The sequence below is a fragment of the Heptranchias perlo genome, chromosome 2 (genome assembly GCF_035084215.1).
Source record: "Heptranchias perlo isolate sHepPer1 chromosome 2, sHepPer1.hap1, whole genome shotgun sequence".
Classification (NCBI taxonomy): domain Eukaryota; kingdom Metazoa; phylum Chordata; class Chondrichthyes; order Hexanchiformes; family Hexanchidae; genus Heptranchias; species Heptranchias perlo.
This window is the reverse complement of record NC_090326.1, coordinates 121324938-121349126: the sequence shown is the minus strand read 5'-3', so window position 1 is coordinate 121349126 and position 24189 is coordinate 121324938. Positions and strand designations below refer to the sequence as shown.

The 24189-nt window shown below is 39.4% G+C and overlaps 1 protein-coding gene across 2 annotated transcripts in view; it reads left to right on the top strand.

The window, feature by feature from the left end:
* The window catches only part of si:dkey-12j5.1 (uncharacterized), a 409564-nt gene extending 402044 nt beyond the window's left edge, over positions 1–7520 (top strand). For both annotated transcript variants that reach the window (XM_068006739.1, XM_068006729.1), the window contains one exon: positions 5718–7520. In XM_068006739.1, the coding sequence (XP_067862840.1) occupies positions 5718–5891 (174 nt within the window). In that variant the 3' untranslated portion in view covers positions 5892–7520. The remainder of the gene's footprint in view (positions 1–5717) is intronic.
* The last annotated feature ends 16669 nt before the right edge of the window (positions 7521–24189 follow it).

Here is a 24189-nt window from a genome sequence, read left to right as displayed (position 1 = left end):
TCCCTGAAGGTAGCAGGACAGGTAGATAAGGTGGTTAAGAAGGCATATGGAATGCTTTCCTTTATTAGCCGAGGCATAGCATATAAAAGCAGGGATGTTATGCTGGAACTGTATAAAACACTAGTTAGGCCACAGCTTGAGTACTACGCACAGTTCTGGTCACCACATTACAGGAAGGATGTAATTGCACTAGAGAGGGTGCAGAGGGGATTTATGAGGATGTTGCCAGGACTGGAGAATTTTAGCAGTGATGACAGAGGAGGCTGAGGGGTGATTTGATTGAGGTGTACAAAATTATGGGGGGGCCTAGATAGAGTGGATAGGAAAGACCTATTTCCCTTAGCAGAGGGGTCAATAACTAGGGGGCATAGATTTAAAGTGATTGGTAGAAGGATTAGAGCAGAAATGAGGAAACATTTTTTCACCCAGAGGGTGGTGGGGGGCTGGAACTCACTGCCTGAAAGGGTGGTAGAGTCAGAAACCCTCAACTCATTTAAAAAATACCTGGATGTGCACCTGAAGAGCCGTGACCTGCAGGGCTACGGACCAAATGCGGGAAAGTGGGATTAGGCTGGGTGGTTCGTTTCTCAACCGGTGCGGACACGATGGGCCGAATGGCCTCCTTCCGTGCCGTAAATTTTCTATGATTCTGTGATTCTTTCTTTGAATAGATTGCATTATAATAAGATGCAGCGGTATAGTTTGGCAATAGAATGGGCCAGAAATCGCACAGAGTGGCGAGGCAATGCTCATCACAGCTCCTGCGAATTTAATTAACGAAAATACTTACTGTGTGCTCTGTGGCATCCAATTGCTTCAATTTGAACTTTAAACAAAATTGTGCGCTATCAACCCAGCCTCTGAGCAGCGTGAGTTGCCACGCGGCTGGAAACGTCTGTGAGGGGAAAACACGTCCACAAAATCTGTCAGGAAGAGAAGTCACGCCCACACATTCATTTAAAGTTAGTATTCAGGATGTGAATGTAAATAAAAATTAAATTTTTTTAAATAAAAAGCCAAAGAAATAACTGAATTAAATTAAAGAGACAGCAGGGAAATGTAAAAAAAAGTTAATTTTTAAATTTTTTAAAAAAAATTTAATGACCAAAAACTATTAAAATACGGAGTAATATGAGACTCCACATTTTTAAAAGTTAATTTTTAGTTCTTTGGCAGTCATTAAGACTAAACGTGCTTTTCAAACTTAGTTTAGACCTGGTATTTTTAAGTGTACCTGGGGTGGTATAATTAGTTACTTTCCAGCTGGGCAAATGAGCAAGTTTGCACTTTTTCAATGATTTCTCCGATTGCAGTGTGCGATGTCCCTTTAATTCGAAGCTGTCATATCGCCGGAGAACTACTAGGAGCAAGTTCACAATTTCTGTAATTTCCGTGTTTTACTGTGCATGTGCAAATGCAGGAACTTGCTCCTTCAATTCACCACTAAAAACCGAGAGCACTGTTAAACTCCTCCGTTATTTTGGGAGCGATTTCTGGCTCATTGATTGCACAAAATGAGAGTCTTTAAACATTTCAAAACCATTATTTTTTTATACAATGTGAAAATGGCTATAACTTGAAGAAATCTGAAGTGGTTAACTAGCAAATATTTGAGTCTTGCAGTCAAAATAAAAACTCAAAATAACATTTAGCAATTATCATGAAAAAATACACATTTGGGCTTTGTGATGCAGTGTTACAAATGGTGAACTCTTAGATTTGTACACCAAAAGGAGTGTAAAGGTGACTTTCCTTCTAAGCTAGCCTGACGCCAACTCTCACTATAAAGCACACACCAAGCCTATTCCTTTCTATTTATTACCGGTATTTTATGTTTTGCATGTGTCCTTTCAGACGTGCCCCACTGTGCTCGAGATCAATTGCTATTTGCTTCCAAGTCTCTTACAATATTATTAGTATTATTTAAAAGTGTCAGCCTGGTTCAGTGGTAGCACACTCATCTCTGAATCAGAAGATCATCAGTTTCAATTCCAATGTGTCTGCATAGCTAATCCTGGCTACATTTACTCTTCATGCATAATAAACAATTGTGTTAGATTAAAATAATTATCATACATTGCCAGAAAATTGTGTAATTCAAAATAAAACAACTTGTAATCTCTGGATAGATTACCAAAACCTCCGCTTCCCATTAAGTGCTGATGATGCAGGTCATGTTACATGGGAACTATTGTAGATAACCTTTGATATTAAGGGGAACAGATAGGGCGGATAGATATTAAGATAAGATATTAAAGGGAACAGATAGGGAGGATAGAGAGAAACTATTTCCGCTAGTTGGGGATTCAAGGAGTAGGGGGCACAGTCTAAAAATTAGAGCCTGACCTTTCAGGAGTGAGATTAGAAAACATTTCTACACACAAAGGGTGGTAGAAGTTTAGAACACTCTTCCGCAAACGGCAATTGATGCTAGCTCAATTGCTAAATTTAAATCTGAGATAGATAGCTTTTTGTCAACCAAAGGTATTAAGGGATATGGGCCAAAGGCAGGTATATGGAGTTAGATCACAGATCAGCCATGATCTTATCAAATGGCGGAGTGGGCTCAAGGGGCTGAACGGCCTACTCCTGTTCCTATGTTCCTATAAAATTAAATCCCTCATTTTGTAACATAACAAAACTACGTAAACTATGTGAATGCAAAGCAAAAAGAAGAAAAAGGTGTTTGTTATATAACATACACCATCTGAAACTGATTTTATTGGGCCTGACCTGGTGCTGGTTCAAAATATTAATAGTTGCTAGCTCTGACTGACATTGAAGTCACAAATTGCACATTTGTGCTTCTTTTTCCTGCCGTAACCATTATTTTGTAAAATCCTTTGGGAAGGAGTGATTGCAGAGTGTGTATGGTCGTTTCTCTCCCCTTCCCTTACATTTATGTTTTAAGAAAAATTGGCATTGACTGTTAGTGTTCAGTGATTTTTTTTCAAGGGTGGAATCCTTCATTAGTTTACAGCAAGGGAAAATACTTTCTGGGCCAACACATTTGTAAACAAAATTTAGCAGGGAGTAATGACATACAACGGAGCTAGTTGGCAGCCCTCTCTATGGCCATACTTGCTTTCATATTGCTGTGCTGAAGTACAATTTTTCACGGTAGTTGAGGTATTTTTTTTTTATTTTGCTGAAGCTTATTATTTTTCATTATGAGAGAGGTATCGCTTTCAGGTTAGGTATATCACAGGCCACGTACAGAATAAAGCTCTCTTTGCTCAGTCCCTGTGATGCTCCTTTACCCTCATTTCTGTTGCATCAGTATGATTTTACTTTACATTTGTTACACTTATGGTTTTTCTACTAAATGCAATTAGAAATGTAGCATCAATTTGTTATGAATTGTGGGCATTTTAGTGTAGTGGGCCCATATCCGATAGGAACTGGATTGAAACAGCTCAGATTCATAGCACTGTTAGAGCCAAGAGATCTACCAGACCTTTAGCCTGTCAATGTGGATGGACTCTGCATAAATATTGCTATCTTAATGATTACTGCTTGTTACCCCACCCCCCGACATAATATACCACTCTCGTGTTTAGAGCATCAGCCATGTGCTAATATATCATTTAACCAGCTGCGACAAGATGCTGGAGCAGCCAAGCTTGCTGTGTGTGCTTTATCTCTCTTTTCTTCTGGTAACATGTTGTGGCTCAGCTTGCCATTTTTCCCAGATGGCCAGACTGAAACAGGGACCTTTCCATGTGGCCACTCATTAGGATTTCCTTCTGCTCTGTCGTGAAGGTCACAAACATGCCACCATACCATGCCACAAACTCAGCCCTTATTATAAATGTTGATAAAATGCTCCATTTAAGCAGCCTATGAAAGCAAGTAAGAGTGTGGATTGGTTGGATAACTGTTTGAGCTGCTTCACAAATGACTGAAAATGGCAATATAATTGCATAGCCAGCTTTAGGATATGTTGTTTGCTAATTTTTCATCTATATTTTTGGAGTACTACAAAGCATAGTACGTTTTTTTTTGCAGGTTGCTTTTTGATATTTTACTAGTCTTTGTCTCTTGGTATCAGGTCATGCAGGGTTAAAGGGCAGGAAGCTGGGAAAATATCTCATCTGGGAGGGAGAAAGAGCAAGAAAATCCCCTAAACTGGAGGGGGTGTTAAGCAACTATCTCAGTGGGGAGGCGGGGAGAGTTCAAGAAACTATAGTGAGAGGGAAGTTGGGAAAAGCCTTCAGCGAGGGAGAGGAGCAGTTGTACTGGCCCAGAGGTTTCAAAAACTTTTGTAGGCCACAATTTTTTTCCCGTTTTGAAGAGGTTCTGATTTTTTTGTGTGAAAAGTAGTATTATTTTTACAGGCACAGAGATATGTCTACTTGTACTGGCCTCAATTTTTCCCAATTTTTTGTTTTTATATAAGCATTCATCTAACCTAACCCTGGCTCAGATGAGGTAGAAAGAAGGGCACATCAGCAAACTTATTTACATATACAATTCCACAACACATAGTCTGGGGAACATCATCTAGCTGTAAGTGGCAGAAAACACTTAGTCCTTGTTCATTCAGCTCGGTCAGTGGTGATCCAGCAGGATTATTGGATTTTCTGCTCCACTTGTTATTAATGAAAGGAAAAATATTTTTCAATCATGTATTTTTATTTTGCAGATTTTTAGTGCTAGTTAAGGAACGTTGCCCCTTTAATAAGGAGCACTTTTGTCTTAGAAACTATTGAAAAATGAAATGGTCTTTGTCTCTTTTGGCTCTGTGTAATGAGAGTGCATTCACACACAATTGGGAAAAAAAAGGAAAGAGTGGAATTTATATAGCACTTTTGTACATCTCTTAGAAATGCCTGAACGAACTTCATGTATAACAAGTTACCTTGAGGTACAGTGACTGTTGTTACATAAACAAAAGAACATATGTAGATAATATTGCCGTTACCTTTTTCCTTTGCAGCATGTGATTCTGAATAAAAGACGAATGTGCCTACCTTTAGGACACTGGTTATGTCAATGCCCTCGATTTGCTGCTAAAAATTCAGTACTATTTCGTTTAATATGATTTTGTCATCTGTTCAGGATTGGTGCTCAGTTCTTGAATGTATTAAAACCAAAACTGTACCTTGGTTTGGAAAAAGATTAGATATAAGAGAAAAACCTGGAAATCTGAACTAAAAGTAGAAAATGCTGGAAATGCACTGCAGGTCCATCTGCTACATGCAACAATGGGAGAGGGGAGGATGAAGGGACATTTATCCCCTCTTCCCATTTCTCTGATCTGACCCAGATGACCCCCACCTCAACACTTTATACCAGGTTGTAGATCTGAGGTCAGTATCTGTAAGGAGAGAAGATAAGTTAACATTTCAGAAGTAGAATAAAACACACCTGAAATATTCTAACCTGTCTTTTCCCTTTACTGATGCTGCTGTGTGTTTCCACCATTTTCGTTTTTTTAATTTCAGGTGTAGATTGTTCATCAGAACTGAACCCTGTTGGATGGCCTACACCCATATTGTTAACTTAAGATTGCTCTTTACAACTGCTGATGGACTTTTATACATTCTATTTTAGACAAGATTGCAGTTTATTCTATGTGAAGGTTTTTTATTTAGGAGAAAATTCAATTTGTGGTAACTTCCAAAATAATGTATGCAATATGCTCTAATGAACTGAATTGTATGTTGATGTACTGTTAAATATTATCAGTCCGATGATTTCCTTGTGTTTTGTAGCTTTATATGAAGCTCAAGTGTGATGATTCCTCACTGCTGGATCATACAGAGCAGCTACTGGCAGAGTTGGGACATGCTGAAGAATTGGACCTGTCAGACGATGAGAAACTTCCCATTGAGAATATCGAGGATGACTTTGTAGAAAGCAGTGAGGATGAAGAAATGGAGCAATAATATTGAAAGAAATATTTATATTATATATGGGGGATCTCTTTTATCAAAAATGAAAAAAAATCCTTTACATGTTTCTTAAAGAAGGTGTCTCATTTTATGAGGGGGCGGAAGAGTAGAGGAGGTCTGGGATTACTTGTAACCACCGAGAGAGAACAGCCTCAGCTGTTACCATGGTGACAATCTGTGCATGATGTTGTTCACAACACTGAACTCGAACAGCTCAGTAAAATTTAAGATACCTATAAGTCTCAGACAATTTTACAATAAAGGTGTTGATTACCTCAAGGAGCAAGATCTACAAATAAAGATTCTTTGAAGATTAAAATCCAGAAAGTCAAAAAATACTCTGCAGATATTCTACTGCTGACCTACATGGTACAAGAACAGTGTCAACAACATGATGTCATCAATGTTATGACATCTGACGCTTGTGTAAGCTAATGATACTGACTTGCAAACCAGATGCATGTCATTACAGAACCTCTTTAAAATGAACTTTTTAAGTGTTCTGATGTATTACTTATAATTGATTCCTTCTTGATAAAATCATCTTCAAATCAACATTTTTTGGCATGATTGGAACAAAAACTGTCAACCAGGAAAGCTGAGATGAAAACGGAAGTTGTTGAAAATACACAGCAAGTCCATCAGAGTCTAAAAAACAAAAGGTAGGTTAAGACTTTGGGTGGAGATTCTTCATCATTACAGTTGTGATGGAGTCTCCATCCAAATTGTTAACCTATCTTTTCTCTTTTAGATTCTGATGGACCTGCTGCGTATTTAAAACTTTTGTTACTTCCTTTGGCACATTGAGATTTTCAGTTAAACTAAATTATGTTTCCTCGAATAAAACAATTCAATAATAAAATAACATTATTTGTAAGAAAAAGCAAGGTCCTTAAATCGAAATCCATCTTTGCTTTCTAATCAGATTACAGTCTCATATAAAAATGAATATCTAATTATTACCGTTGAACAACATTTAGTTCTCAAAACAAATTAAATTGTGTAAATAGTTAAATATCATCTACTAAGCATAACCCATTCACCAGAAAAAGGCATCGAACAAAATACCTGCAGAATCTCATGAAGCTGCGCATATATTAAGTTCCTGAGATATTTATATATACACTCAAATTCAATTAGTTACTAGCTTAGATGTGTAGCACTTCCAGTTCTATAGAATTCTGCTTTTTCTAACCCAACCCTTCTAACATATAACAGGATAACAATTTACAAATGAGAAAAGGCCATTTTACTTATCCATCTCACAGCATTGTTGAGATCCTCCACTCGGATCAGGTCTGTCCTGTATCTTTCTTTCATGCAAGCAATAGGATTTGAACAAAATACTTACAAAAACAAAGAAAGATGAATATCAGGCCTAACCTGCTACACTGCCATACAAGAAGCTTTTCCACGAACGTGAACTGCTAGGAAGCATGTAAAATAAAGACAGTTCATTCTTGACCACAGTTCGTGATTTCTGGGTTTCAATGCAGCTTAGACAAAAAAAGGTGATCATTCACTTGCTAAGAGCATAATGTGGAGATGCCGGTGATGGACTGGGGTTGACAATTGTAAACAATTTTACAACACCAAGTTATTGTCCAGCAATTTTATTTTAAATTCACACGCTTTCGGAGGCTTCCTCCTTCCTCAGGTGAAGGAAGGAGGAAGCCTCCGAAAGCTTGTGAATTTAAAATAAAATTGCTGGACTATAACTTAGTGTTGTAAAATTGTTTACAATTGCTAAGAGCAGTTAAAGATCGCAAGTAAATTGCCTTATGCTCAGTTTATCACCTCTATATTTTGTCCATAGCACAAAATTCCTCCCAGTTCAATGCTTTAAAAAGAAACCACCTGTTATTGTCAAGGAACTAATATCTTTACATATTCTCTTATCTATATAACTTTGGTTATATACAGGGACTCTCCCAGTTGGTTTTCCTTTTCTTATTGTTTTGAATCTAATAAAAAATCTGAAATATATTAGTTTTGTTTTCATTTTTTCAGAGGGTCTGCAGCCTTTAGAAATGTGCAATTTAGAAAATCCAGGGTTGGATTCGGATTCATGAGCTGAGATAAGATAGTAAAATTAAATAAGTCATTTATAATTTTCATTTTGTCTTATAAGAAGATCATCCTTACTAGACTAGTTTGATTTACATTTGTGTTTATTATTGATGAATAAATATTTGAAGATTGCAGATTGCAAAATGATGTGGACTCATACTGATATTTATATGCAATCTTTTGTGGAAGGAAATAATTTTCATCACATTATAAAATTGGGACTACCAATTAACCGCATTATGTTTGCCTAGATGATCAGTGTCATTAAATAATATACCTAAATGAAAACTAATCCCTTTGAAACCTGTAATTTATGTTGATGATCCTCATCTAAAATGCCTGGAAAAAAACATCCAACAATCACCAGTAGCTTTGAAGATGAGGTGTAATGAGACACAAGTTAGCTGACTGAAACTTAGAACCAAGCTTAATCAAATTCCTTGATTATATATTGCTACTCAGAATTTGTGCAAGTGGTCAAAACACGTGCAGTAATGGATAACATAAACTGTTATCTAACCACTGTTTCATTTTTAAAGTGATAAAGTTTCTTCTGCAAAATAAAATGAAACAAAAGTAGGCATTGAAAAAAGAGGTGCTGTATAGAGAATTTACATTTTTTTGGTACCAGGTATTATATTTTTTTAATTTCAAATCCCAAGAGTACAATTTTTGTTATTACTGGATCACTCAGCAAAATACTGAGACTACAAGTGCAACAAAGGAAAGAAAGCCCAGCAATATACTTTGAAGCTCAATCTACTATGATGTCTTGTAAATGATGTCACATGAAAGAAAACTTTTCTCTAAGCAAATAATTACCTGGAATCTAATATCTGCAATATTAAAAAGAAAAAGAAAAAATGTGAAATATTGGATTTCCATTGCTGAGAGGAGTAAAATGACATATTAAATGTCTTTTCTCTTGAGATATAAAAAAAATTCTACAAGTACTTGGAAGCTCCAAAGGTGAGTGGTGGAGAGAGCATTGGCACAGGTATGAGTCCAGGAGGAATGAAGACTGAAAGATATGAGATTGGGGAATAGGCAAGCAGGAGCAGAACACGGGTAATACATGCAAAGCAATAGCTTGAAAGATGAGTCGAATAAAGAGGTTAGGTTCTCACATAATGCAGTGTGACTTTATAAGAAAGATGAACCTGATTTCAGAGCAAATAGAGACAAATTCAACAGATGTGAAGAGTGGCATAGTTAATAAGAAACACTGTGAACCAATACAGCAGGTAGCAATCTGAATGGATATAAAGCTCACTGAACTTACACTACCTTTGATGATATGCCCCATAACTGCCTTGTGTCTACCTTTGATGCCCTCATCCCCACCAGATCCTGGGCAATCTCTCACCCCCACAATTCCCTTGATACAATGAAGGTTCATTGGACCATGTATTGCTTATGTGGTGTACAACCCGCCTGACTGTCCCTCACCAGATCTTGCTTGACTATGTTGAGTGGTATTGCCGCCCTCTTCAATCAAATCCTCCTATTACCCCAGGCTCACCCTGAAGTGCAAAGATGACCCCAGATTTCTCTTCACCATACATTGCCTCCTTCAACCTCCCTCATGCACACTTTCCATTATCATCTCTGACACTACCTTTGAGGAGCTCATGCATTTAGTTGTATGCAAAATTGAGACCATTCACTCTGCCTCCTCTCTCCCTTATTGCTCACCTTTCCTTCCCCCTCTTCCCAAAATAGCCCTCCTTCACCCTGCAGTTTTTACCCCACCAAGCCATCATCAAACTCCTCTTCTCCTTGAAGCCCACCATTTGCTCCTTCAACCCACCTACTGACCACTCATTTCCCTTCTTGGTGCTATGTTTGCTAATATTATCAATCTATCCCCATCATCAGGCTGTGCCCCCACTCCTTTCAAAACCATTGTCACTTTAAAATGCCCACCATTGACACCTCAATTTCCTCAAATCACCACCACATCTCACATTCTTTCCAGTGGGCTTCAGCATATTGTTGATTCTTAACTACTGTTTCCTGTTCAAGCCCGTCCAATCCAATTTCTTACCTGCCATAGCACCAAGATTGCCCTGGTCAAAGTCACCAATGATACTCTGAGTGATTGTACCAAGCCAATGCAATAATGTCCAATCCCTCTGCTGCCTTGTACAAAGCTGATTATTTCATTCTCTGCCAACATCTCTCTTCTATAGCCCATCTCCACAGCACTGCTCTGTCACTGTTATGCTCCAATCTGTCCCAATGCAATCATAACAGCTTTTCTAATTGTTTCCACTCCATGACCTAAGGTCTGATCCTTGACCCTGTGACAAAAATAGGAATTTTTGTTTTTTGGTTTCATATTGTCTTAAATAGCAAGAGTAAGCATCAATTTAAAATGCTCCTTCAATATGTTCAAAATGCCTGCTCAGAAATACTTCATTTGACTCCTAGCTACAAAAGCTCTAATCTCTATATGAATTAAATATATAATCCAAAGGCGTTGGATGTTTTTCAGGTGCTCTTGGGGCGCGGGACATAGCCCCAAGATATTGAACATTTTTTTCCCCAATTCATGCCTGAAAACATGCGGTCGAGGTTCAATTTCCCCTTCCCACACCCTCTGTTTGCTTCACTTTAAAAAAAAATTGGTTTTATATCACAAGATCAGCTAGATTCATGTCGCAGGGCTGGCTGATAGTTTTTGTTCAGTGATAGTATCTGATCCCCACTGAAGCACAATAAACTCAGCGCATTTGGAAGATCATGGGGATAATTTTAACCTAACTCTTCGGGCAGGAAACCCACAGGATTGGGTTTGACTTCAATGGAGAGTAAAATCAGTTGGGGTTTAAAACCAGCGTTCCACCCGATCCCGTCAGTTTTCCAACGGGCAGGTTAGCTTAAAATTGCCTCCCATGTATTTCACATCGAACAGCTCTACCTTAAAGACCCAACCTAAGACGACATTCTGTTTAATAAGGAAGAGTAGAAGGCTCATTTGTTTCATCGAAAGAAACGGTTCCATTCCAAGAACTGTTGAAAAGTTGAAAGAACTATTTACTATACTGAATGTGGATTCACATACGTTCCCCTGTCGAATACAAAATATAAGAAAGAAAGACTTGCATTTATATAGCGTCTTTCATGACTGCAGAATGTCCCAAAATGCTGTACAACCAATGAATTACTTTTGAAGTGTAGTCACTGTTGTGATGTACAAACATAAGGGCCATAGATGCAAATTAAGGATGACGAAAGGAAATAGTAAAATGAAGTCAACTTTTTTTCAGTAAAAGGGTGATAAACACGTTGGATAGATGACTAGCAGCAATGGTGCAATAAGAAACTGAGGACGTTTAAACATGTATCAGCAAACAGGATTTAGGATTATTAGATTTGGAAATACATTAAGGTAATTTTGTGGCGAGTTGAATGGGTAAGCTAATGGACAATGGTGCACTCCTTTCTGAAAGTTGTTACTATGCTACACTTTAGTCACAAAAAGGCCAACACTTGAACAGGGTAAATGCACCCTTTTTGGATCTCACCAGATCTCTCATACTATCAGTGTGCAGTTTCGTATTTTGCCTTTATTTTGACCTTTGTGCATCATTTAATTGTAAACAAATTTGGTCAGTAGTTTAGCCAGTACAAAATGATCTAGCATTGTGCTAATTTCTACCTTCCAAGTTGACAGGAGACATAGTGGGCTCCTTCATGCTTTCCACAAATCTGTTTACTGTGATCAGGTTAATTGTTGGACCTAGGCTACAGTACTTAATATGGCTGAGAATAAAAGGGTCAAGTTTCAGTTCATACGGGACACAGTCCACGTAGTGAAGCTATTGATGAGAAAAAAAGTGTTTAGAAAACCCCCCAACTAACAATTTTACAGTGTCCCCTTACTCTCCATTTACACGCTACCCCTTGGAGACAACATACACCAGGATGAATCAACAACCACATATACACCAAAAATACTCAAACCTACTTCTACCACCACCACCATTTGACTCAAGGCTGTTGCTGTGCTATCTGATTGCCTATCAATATCAAGTCTTGAATGAGTCAAAAGTTCATGCAGGTTAATTTGCAAAACTTAATTAACTTTTTTTGGCTTCCAACTCTGTCAACTCCCCTGGTTGCCTTCTTTGGCTAAATTTGATGGTATACAGACTCGCTGTTCCAGTTAACCCTAAGCCAGTCCTTTTATTTCAAGTCCAGTCCATTGCTAAGATCACATTCTTTCACTTCCAGAACTTTACCTGTTTACAACCCTACCCTCTTCCAACTGCTGCTGAAACCCTAATCTATATGTTCATTTGCCGAATGATTTGTTTCGCATATGTTCTTCACTGATCACTCTACCTCCATTCACCAACTACATCTAATCCCGAACTCTAAGACCCAAGCCCTCTCCTGTACAAAATCCTGCACACCCATTACCCCATCCTTGCTAAACACTGTGCCCCAGCAAATCAGTTTCAAAATCCTAGTCCTCATTTTCAAACCTCACTCCACCCTATCTAATTGAGCTCCAGCCATACATCCTGGTCCAAGCCCTCTTCTTCTAACTCTGGTTTCCTGTTCTTTTCCCACTTCCTTTACTTCACCATTGAAGACCAGTCCTTCGGTGACAATGCCCCTGTTTTCTGGAGTTTTCTTCCAAAACTACTTTGCGTCACTATCTCTTCTTCAAAAGCCCTTTAAGAACGCATCTCTTCAATCATATCTTTGGTCTCTTTTCCGCTGCCCTGACTTTCCTCCTTCCCTGCTCTGTGTCCACCTTTCCCTTTGTAAAATACACTGAGACATTTATGTGAGGAGTGCTTTATAGAAATACAAGCTGCTGTTAAAATTAATCTAAATTTAAAAGGAATGATGTAAGTGCAAAATGCAACTTTTTAGTATGATCTTTCATTGTCCTAACATTTAAGCTTGGTTTATTATTTTATATTTCCAGATGCAACTTCATTTATTTCTATTTTTGTGTATGAGAAAGGCAGACTTTTAGAGAGTTATTTTCTGCCTAGCAGAAATATGAATGCCAATTTAAATTGTTCTGAATAGCACAGTTAAAAGGAGTGTCTATACCAGTCTGAGATACATGGACATATTCTGCACTGAAGCTAACAATTCCCCCACATTGTTATGTACTGCAATATGTGGAGGATTTATTGACAAGTGAAATATCTTCCTTCTGTAGCACCAGATAGACTCCCTTCCCTGGGTGGCAACTGTTCAGCTGTACACAGCAACTGTCTTTTGCCCACTGGATTTCTTGCCCTCGGAAGGGGTTATTACCTTGTGGCACAGCTGTATAATGGTGACTCTTGAGGGAAGAAGGACATTATGTGCTTTATGTTGAACATGGTAATGAAGAAAGACTGTGCAGGCACCGTGCCAGCCTACAGTATTATATGTAGATTAAATGCAGCTGTGGAATATTTGCAAAAAGCTTTCAGTATGTGTATTAGAGATTTTACAAAATGCTGTTGCCGTGCGGTTTAAAAATGGGCTGGAGCAGAGCATCTTGCGGCCTGCCCCATTAGTTAGACTTTTTTCTGCACCCTTCAGCTCAAAAGTTTTTTGCGCCATAACTTGCTGGAAGTGGGAGCTGATAACAGCGTGGTGAGGGCAACAGGGCATCTGGGACCTTAGATAATGGCGGGACCGAAAGTCTATCTCCTTAACCAATGAGATTTAAGGATTGAGAAAGAAACAGAGGAACGACAGAGAAGGAGAGTGAATTAGAGTCAAATCAGGTGCAGAAAGAGAAGTAGAGGGAAAGAAAGATTGGATTAAGAGAGAGAGAAAAAAGAGACAGGAAAAGTAAGAAAAAATGTTAAAATTTAAAATTTGACATTTTTAAAATCTAACAATTAACATGCTGAACACTTTAAATTGTTCCCAATCTGTGCCAGAGAGATTGACTGGCATTGCATTAACAATTATCACTCTTAATTACCAGACTTAACTTTCCGTGGCGAGTTTAATGAACAATTAATGTGCAAATCCAGCAAGTTCTTAAAAATAATGGGGAAGGAAAGGGCAAGATACCATTTGCGTAAATCGACTAGCAAGTTCTGGAGACTCAACTCACAGCGCGTCTCTTGATCCCCTGAACTTTCTGGCCGATTTGCACATTAATAACGGTGTGCGTCGTTTACACGCCATTACTTTTCCAGCAAGATCCAGCCCATTGATTTCCAACTACTTTCACTGTTCTGGGACATTGTATAGCGCAGAAAATGTGAACTTACAGACTGCTAGGACTGGGTGAATAGTTTTGCAAGTGTTATCCTGGCTCAGTACTAGCGCTCTTACCTCTGGATCAGAATGGTGTGGAATCCAATCCCACTGCATGACTCAAGCCATAATCTAGGCTGACATTTCATTGATAGATTATTGCACTGTGGGAGGTGCCATCTTTCAGATGAGATGTTAAACCGAGGTCCCGTCTACTTGTTCAGATGGATGTAAAAGATTCCATGGCGCTATTCAAAGAACAGTGGAGGACCTCTTCCAGAGTCCTAGCCAACATTTATCCTTCAACCAACATCAGCAAATACAGATTAAACAGTCATTTATCTCATTGCTTTGTGTGGAACCTTGGGGTGCACAAATTGACTTGCATTTGCCTACACAACTGCAACTACAATTCAAAAGTAATTCATTGGCTGTGAAGCACTTTGGAAAATCCTGATGATGGAAACGGCACTATATAAATACATGTTCTTTCAAGTTCTTCTTTCTGTGCTTCCCTATCACTATGCAAGTACTTTTAGCAGTGGAGCTTCTTGATGTGCTTTAGACTTTTATGCATTGAATTTCTTTCCCAAGCTGTGAAAGTATTTTCTGCAGTCCTGTGGCATGGAATGAATTTTGGATTTTTTTCACAAATATAATTCATGCTTATGTTTGCCGCTATTAAGTAGGTAATATTGGTCGAGTTCCAAAGAACGTGTCTTTATATCTTGTGAACTGTTTGGCTAAAATAAGCAATTTGTATTCTCAGTCATCTCAATCTCCTTCTGGACTCCACTTAAGCAGCTGTTCATCAGATTTTGCATCATTCCTGCTAGAGCAGCAGAATTTGGTGCCTTTTGAATGATTAAAGTGCCTTAATTCCCATGAGTCAGAGAATCACACCAGTAGTTTTTTTTCCTATCTTTAAATAGCTATTTTTAATGACAATTTTTTTTTTGTTACTAATTCGCGGCATGTGGGCATCACCGATATTTATTGCCCATCCCTAGTTGAACTTTAGAAGGTGGTGGTGAGCCGCCTTCTTGAACTGCTGCAGTCCGTGTGGTGAAGGTTCTCCCACAACGCTGTTGAATAGGGAGTTCCAGGATTTTGACACAACGACAATGAAGGAACGACAATATATGTCCAAGTTGGGATGACTTGGAGGGAAACTTGGAGGTGGTGATGTTCCCGTGCATCTGCTGCTCTTGTCCCTCCAGGTGGTGGAGGTCATGGGTTTGGGAGGTGCGGCTGAAGAAGCTTTGGGGAGTTGCTGCAATGCATCCTGTAGGTAGTACACACTGCAGCCACAGTAGGCCGATGGAGAGAATGGGTATTTAAGCCAGTGCGTGATGTGATGATCAAATGGATTGCTTTGACCTGGATGGTGTCGAGCTTCTTGAGTGTTGTTGCAGTTGCACCCACCCAAACAAGTGGAAAGTATTCCATCATATTCCTGATTTGAGGCTTGTAGGGGGTAGAGAGGCTTTGGGGAATCAGGAGGTGAGCCACTTGCCGCAGAATACCCAGCCTCTGACCTGTTCTAGTAACCACGGCATTTATGGTCTGGTCCAGTGCAGAACCTGGTCAATAGTTAACCCCAGGATGTTGATGATGGGGGACTTGGCAATGGTAATGCCATTGAACGTCATGGAAACATGGTTGTGCTCTCTCTTGTTTGAGTTAGTCATTACCTGACATTTGTTTGACGTGAATCTTTCTTGCCACTTATCAGCCCAAGCCTGGATGATGTCCAGGTCTTGCTGCATGCAGGATATTGATTGTTTCATTATCTGATGAATTGTGAATAGAGCTGAACACTGTGCAATCATCCACGAACATCCCCACTTCTGACCTTATGCTGGAAGGAAGGACATTGATTAAGTGCCTGAAGATAGCTGGGCCTAGGATGCTGCCCTGAGGAGTCATACCTGGCACAAAGGTAGAAGAATTGTGTGGCATAGTCAGTATGCTGCCCCGAGGAACTCCTGCAGCGACGGCCTGGGGCTGAGATGAATGGCCTCCAATTGGATAGTTTTCCCCCGATCTCCATTAACTTCAGCTTTACTAGGAATCCTTGGTGCCACACTCGGTCGCATGCTGTCTTGATGTCAAGGGCAGTCACTCTCACCTCATCTCTGGAATTCAGCTCTTGTGTCCATATTTGGACACAAGTCTGTAATGAGGCCTGGAGCTGAGTGGTTCTGGCAGAATCCAAACTGAGCATTGATGAGCAGGTTATTGGTGAGTAAGTGCTGCTTGATAGCACTGTTGATGACTCCTTCCAAAACTTTGCTCATGATTGGGAGCAGGCTGATGGGGTAGGATTTACCAGGTTGGATTTGTCCTGCTTTTTGTGAGCAGGACACTTCCTCACTTCCCAGGATTACTTTTAAATTATAGTGACTACAGGCAATGATGAATTAAAATGGTGAAAACTGTGGGCACAGTAGCCTACAGGTTGTGGTACTGGACAAGAAATCCAAAGGTTGTGAGTTCAAATCATACCATAGCAAATTGTGAAATAACATTTTTTTAAATATGGACATTTATGGACTAGCACCAGAAAAAAATATTCACAAAAGCTGTCAGATTGTCATAAAAACCCAATTGTTTAACTAATGTCCTTCAAGGAAGGGAACTTGTCACCCTGACCTGGTCTGGCCTATGTATAACTCCAGTTCCACACTACATGGTTGACTCTTAATGCCCTCAGGCTATCTAGGGATGGACAATAAATACTGCCAGCTTTGCCCATTTTTGGCGACCAGAGAATTTCTGCTTTACTCCTTATGCCTAATGTTCCAATGGTTCAAGGGCTAATGTAATTGCAAAGGTTCAAAGTGCAAACATAAAGTTGACATTTGTGTTTCACAAATCTGTTTTTGTTACAAGCAGACAATAATGTGTGAAGTGTCATACTGACTATACCACACAATTCTTTTACCTCCCAAATATATGTTTTACAGATACTACCTCATAAAGATAGTCATTCTTTTTAACCAATCCCTTTCCTCCCAATTGTGAACCTTAGGTATGATCTGGAATTGGATGTTTACAAATGAATAATCCAATCAAATGCGTTTGGGGGACTGGGAGCCAATGTAGATCAATGAGGACAGGGTGAATGGCAAGCGGGACTTGGTATGGGATAGAATACGGGTAGCAGAGTTTTGGGTGAACTGAAGTATACAGAGGATGAAGGTTGGGAGGCCAAGTCAATGGAAAGTAAAATCAGGTGGGGTGTAAAACGAGCAGCTGATATGATCCCCTCAGTTTCCCGCCAAGCGGGTTAGGTTAAAATTACCCCCAATGTTACGGTGGTGGAAATAAATGGTCTTTGTGATGAAGTCAGAAGCTCAGCTCTGGGTTAAATAGGGCACTGAGACTGCAAACAGTCTGGTTCAGTCTGAGCCAGAGTTGGAAAGAGGGATGGAATCGATGGCATGGGTATGGAGTTTGTAGCGGGGGCTGAAGGCCATAGCTTCGGACTTCCCGACGTTTAACTGTAAGAAATCGCAGCTCATCCAAGACTGGATGCTGGACATGCAGTCTGACAATACTGAGGCAGTGGAGGGGTTGAGAGAGACGATGGAGAGGTAGAGCTCGGTGTCGTCAGTATACATGTGGAAGCTGACTCCATGTTGGATGAGGTAGGTCATGAGAGTAAACATTAAATAAGACTTTTGCTGCAGCTAGCTCACCACTGCATTTGCAACCTGCTGCAGTTGCTTTCAAGGAAATCTTACCAACTTATAAATTTCAGACCTAAGCTTTTTTATCTTCTCAATGCAACCTTTTGATTTGTCACTCATTAATGTAGGCAGAACTGAATATTCCCTTTCCTTGTTTGCGCACTCATTATTGCAACTATACGGTCTGCTACCATAATTTCATTTCTCCTTCAAAATGGCAGTGTGTAGCATGTCATGCAATGTCTTGCTGCACACCTTTATCACTCAGTTCATACCCGTTCTGAAATTTCTAACCTATCGAAGGAAAAACAGACAATTACAAGGAATGACTTAACACAGAGGGAGAAAGCTTGAAGATACGAGTCATAGACAAACACGGAGATGGTGACCCAGATTTTGCTGGAGTGGAGCATGAGTTACTTCGCTTTTCCCTCACCCTTCAGCTCGAAAATGTTTTGCCCTGTAAGTTGCTGGAAGTGCGAGCTGGTAACAGTGGGCAACCTTGGTGAACGACGGGACCAACAGTCTGTTCCCTTAACCAATGAGATTTAAGGATTGAGAAAGAAACAACGTAGAAGGAAATAAGGTGAATTAGAATCAAATCAGATACAGAAAAAGGTACTTGCACTGTTAAGTAGCACCACTAACTTTCTACGGCAAGTTTAATTGGCAATTGATGCGCAAATGCAGCAACATCATGAAATTCACAGGGAGTTTGAGGGCGAGCTACCATTTTTGCGAGGCTAATGGTGAAGCGGCGCATATCGTCCAGCAACTTTTGGCGATTCGCAATTCATGGGGTATCTTTCCTCACCACAAGTTGCTGGATGATTTACACATTAATAATGGCAAACACCATTAAACTCGTCGTTATTTTGGCAGCAAATTCTAGCCCATGGAGATGACGACTAGTGAAAGCGTAAGAGGCATTCCAAGAGAGAGAGAGGCACAAAATGTGTAGACAAAGATAAAGAGAAAGGCTCAGTTAGGAAGTGGGATATAAGCAGAGAGGTAGAAACAGGAAGAGAGACACACTTGGGATAAAATTTGTCTTGAGCGATAACACAAAACATGCAATAACGCATTGGCAGCCCGTTCTACGCACAATCTGATTTTCTTTTCCATTGACTTCAATATGAATTTCAACCCCACTATTTTGTACTGTGAGCAAAAGTACACATCAATTAGTAGGAGAAATAATTCTAATATTGATATTCAGCTTATGCAACGGATGGTATATGTGCTCTCAGGGTTGGAAAGCTCCAACACCAATCTAACATTGCAATCTCTGTTAAAATGGAGCTGAATGGGGATGCAGGCAGCTTCTATTTGTCAGTGATGGCTCCAGACCAGCCTGGAAAAATGGAACTTCATGTGGGCAGGAAATTCCAAACATCTTTTTAAAAAGTATACATACTTTTTTATAATTACGCATTTTTTATGTAGACATTAGGAAAGTGTTTTGCACAAAATGCACTCCCCCTAGACTTTGCTATCCCTTAAAGACATTTGCGTATGTATTTTTTAAGGATGTGATTGATCCCCAAAGCAGTAGTATAATTATAAGTATTGCACACTTCTTTATTGATCAATTGATCAATAATCTTGACACTGCACTTCTGGAACACTGAGAAAAGGCAAAGTCTTAATGGATATGCCAATGGCATCATTTTTATTGCTGTATTTCTGTGAGGTAATTTTCTAAATGGAATTTGTGAAACCAATTTAATTTGTAAGTATTAGCATTTTTTGATTTCACTCTATGATGTCTTTATGTTTTGGAAGACAAATGTTGCACTAGTTTAAATTGTCCTGGCTTGTTCATCAGTTTCTGCTATGAGTTCCACCAAAGCAAAGCAAGAATTTACGTTAAGAATGACTTTTTCCTGTTAAATTATACTTAGAATGTTCCATATCCTTTCATTACCCTGGATCAATGCCACCAACTTCTCTCCATGCAAAATAATGTTTGCAAAGTGTGCGCATTCTTCAAGAAGATCAATGAGATCGTGCTAAGCCTTAGCCAAAAATCTGTGGATTCCTATTTATGATATTGTTAAAATAATTATAATAATCTTGGAGAAGCTCAGCAAGTCAGGCAGCATCTGTGGAAAAAGAAACAGAGTTAACGTTTCAGGTCAAAGACCTTTCATCAGAACTGGAAGAAATTAAAGAGTTAAAGTTTTTGAGCAAGTACAGAACCAGGGGAAGGGGGAGGGGCAGAAAGAACAAAAGGGAAAGTCTGTGATAGGGTGGAGGGTAGGAGTGATTAAATGACAAAAAGGATGATGGTACAAGGCAAGGAAGGTGGTAATGGGACAAGTAAAGAAATAAAAGATTGGCCAGTAGTAGCTGTAAATGCCAGCAGCAGAACCATTACCAGCACCTGCTGACCGAAAAAATGGGAGCAGTGGTTATAATCTGAAGTTATTGAAATCAATGTTGAGTCTGGAAGGTTGTAAAGTGCTTAAACGAAAGATGTGGTGCTGTTCCTCGAGCTTATGTTGAGCTTCATTTGTAAGCTAGAGGAACAGAACCTCGTTTTTTGATTAGGCACTTTACAACCTTCCAGACTCAACATTGATTTCAATAACTTCAGATTATAACCACTGCTCCCATTTTTTTCGGTCAGCAGGTGCTGGTAATGGTTCTGCTGCTGGCATTTACAGCTACTACTGATCAATCTTTTATTTCTTTACTTGTCCCATTACCACCCTCCTTGCCTTGTACCATCATCCCTTTTGTCATTTAATCACTCCTGCCCCCAACCGCATCAGAGACCTTCCCTTTTGTTCTTTCTTCCCCCCCCCCACTTTTTCCCTGGCTCTGTACTTGCTCAAAAACTTTAACTCTTTTAACATCTTCTGGTTTTGATAAAAGGTCTTTGACCTGAAACGTTAACCCTGTTTCTTTCTCCACAGATGCTGCCTCACTTGCTGAGCTTCTCCAGCATTTTCTGTTTTTATTTCAGATTTCCAGCATCCGCAGTATTTTGCTTTTGAATTATAATAATCTTGTTTTTCTAATGTTCTTAATGGCAGTAATATCTCTCTCATGTGAAGGACAAGAAAATAAAACATCATTCTTTAAAGTTAAAAAAAATTAAACGCAGCTTTGGTTAAATTTTCCTTTTGTTCTTTTAAATGCCATTAGGTTCTGCTGTAGTTCACTGTGATGCAGAACTATCAATCATTCAGGAGTCATAAAGGAGTTTTACCAATATAGCACTGTCAGTCAGTGGATGAAGTGGAGGCAAGTACATATCTGCAGCTTGTGCTCAGCACATTCCCCAAAGAATTGGATTAATCATGAGTCTGAATCTCTGTAATAACTCAGAATTACATTTTTCAAAGCAGATGAACATTGTCTGTTTTATTATCCAAAGATAAATTATGAAGAATCGAAAGCCATGTTCCCATAAACTGTGCCGACTCTAATGATTTTAACCTGCATTAGAGGTTTTGACAATCCTTTAATTGGTCTTCCTCAGCCCCTTCTATCCATCCATCATTCAGCTCTACAGTCCAATTTTATCAGTGAGTTGGCACGAAAAAAGCTTCAAAGACGGCACTTGATGTGGGGGGGAGGGGTAAATTCTTAAAATTCATGGATCCAAAACCAATAATAACGTCTCAGAGGTCATCATTACCAGGATTTACAGGGATTGTAAAGGGTTCTGCGATAAATTCACTGTGGACGACAGAGGTTAAGTTTGTTTATACATGCTGCTATTAGTATTTTGCTTGCATTGCAATGTGCTTATGTTGGCAGACTTTCTATTACTGTCTTCAAAGGCAGAAAATCAAATTTCACTTAAGTATGTATTGGCAAATTATAATAGTTGTATCACATTTCAAAACTGAAGTGTCTTATGTTGTACCTTTTGCATTTGGCTGGGTTTACTAGTAAACGTGTGATAAATCTAGCTGAAAAATCCTGTTTGTTGTTATTTTCATGATTAATTTTGGATTTCTTGGTAATAAAAGCTTTACAATGTGCTTTATCTATGTCTGCACATCTAATTAGATCATGTATTGAATATCATCATATGAAGTAGACCATTTGTTCCCACATTACTTTTTTGGTTACATTGGTCATTCTGTGATGATTTTGAGCAGAATGATTTGTAATCTTTCCAGCTGGAACATAAGAATGAAACATAAAAATTAAGAAAGGGAAAAGGCTTTTAGGTCCATCCTTTTTCAGAGATCAATCCTTCCTACTGGCTTTATCACCATTCATAATCTCTTTTCAGATTTATTTCTAATTGCCTTTCAAACACATTTACATTGTCCACTCGGTTTTCTCTGGTAATATATTTCATAAGTCTGTTACCCTTTGGGTGAAAAAGTTTCACTTGACCTACCTTCTTACTCGTCTCATTTTATTTGCTAAATTGCTTGCACATTGCCATAGTGTTCACAGATGCACTGATGATCTTTGTGTCATGATGCTTCTGCCGTTTGTACCAGTGCCTTGTCAGAGCTAAGTGTTTGGTTGTTGGCAAGCTAATCATCCAATTTAGGTTCCAGGCCTTTGGACTATGAGCCAAAAGGCCCAACCTGAGGGACAACGCATATTGCTATGTATCTCTTGTTGAATCATATTCAAAAGCTTAAAGGATAATTTGCAGTTTTCGGTGTACTACTAAAGTGAACTTCCTGTTAATATGAGTAGAGTTTGTCAATTTGAGTTTGTGCCTGTGCGTGGCTTCTCACAAACTGTCTGACAGTTAAATCTATTGCACGGGTGTTCAATCCAGCTGCAAATTCTACAGAGTGGAGCCCTGCAATGGGCTGACTGAAGAATTCTAAATGTTTTTTTTTATGGACCATAGGTTGTAGAGTGGTTTTTATCTATGATAAGGAGCATTTATAAAAACAGCTGTGATTTCAATATGTACTCTGCAGCATAGTTAAAAGCACAATAACAATTTCCTTTGCATAATCCCTCTTTACGCCTCCCCTCATGCTTTCTAAAGCCTGCTCGAGACATTTTTCTTCACCTGCTCTTTAATTCTATCTACTCGCCCTTTCCTCCCACTCAGTGTCCATTGTTTTCTTCCTTGCACTGTAAAGTGCTCTAAGACAGATTTCTGATGTGAGGAACATTATATGAATGTAAGTCATTGTTGTACATACTGAGATGGACTGATTGGGACAGGATAGGCTGAAGCCTAATATTTAACAGTAAAGATTGGATCATATTGGCTACAGAATATAAAATTATAATCTGAGCTTGACCTGGCCAGTAAAGGTCATCAGTACAGGAAACACTATTCTGAGCACAGACTATATCTGTGAGGGAAGGTAAATTCTTAAGGATAAAATGCAAGGCTTAATAACACATCATGTGGCTGCACTTTCAGACAGAGCCTTTACAGCCACATTGGTGTTACAAATGCCACCGTTATCGCCGTTCCTTCATCGTCGCTGGGTCAAAATCCTGGAACTCCCTTCCTAAAAGCACTGTGGGAGAACCGTCACCACACGGACTGCAGCGGTTCAAGAAGGCGGCTCACCACCACCTTCTCAAGGGCAATTAGTGATGGGCAATAAATGCCGGCCTCGCCAGCGACGCCCACATCCCGTGAACAAATACATTTTTAAAAACCCTGAACTTGCAGGAATCTAGCCACTCAAATGAAGTTGATGGCTTTATCTTTCTGCTTTGCTCGATCCACGTGGATCTGAATAAACTCAGTGGCGTGCACAAATTGGCTGCCACATTTCCTACATTATAACAGTGACTACGCTTCAGAAGTACTTAATTGGCTGTGAAGTGCTTTGAGGCATCCTGTTGTTGGGCCGAAGGGCCTGTTTCCATGTTGTAAACTTCTATGATTCTATTAGATTTAAGGTGAGAGGGGAGAGATACAAAAGGGTCCAGAGGGGCAATTTTTTCACTCAAAGGGTGGTGAGTGTCTGGAACGAGCTGCCAGAGGCAGTAGTAGAGGGAGGTACAATTTTGTCTTTTAAAAAGCATTTGGACAGTTACATGGGTAAGATGGGTATAGAGGGATATGGGCCAAGTGCAGGCAATTGGGACTAGCTTAGTGGTATAAACTGGGCGACATGGACATGTTGGGCCGAAGGGCCTGTTTCCATGTTGTAAACTTCTATGATTCTATCCTGAGGTCATGAAAGGCATTATATAAATGCAAGTCTTTATTTTTTGAACAGAGCATCCATGACATGTCTAGTGCAGCGATGCACTACTGGCTGACTGGTGTGACTGATGTTACCTGAGGTTGTCTGGAAGCATCAGCACGTTAAAGCTGTTGTCACCTTTGCAGC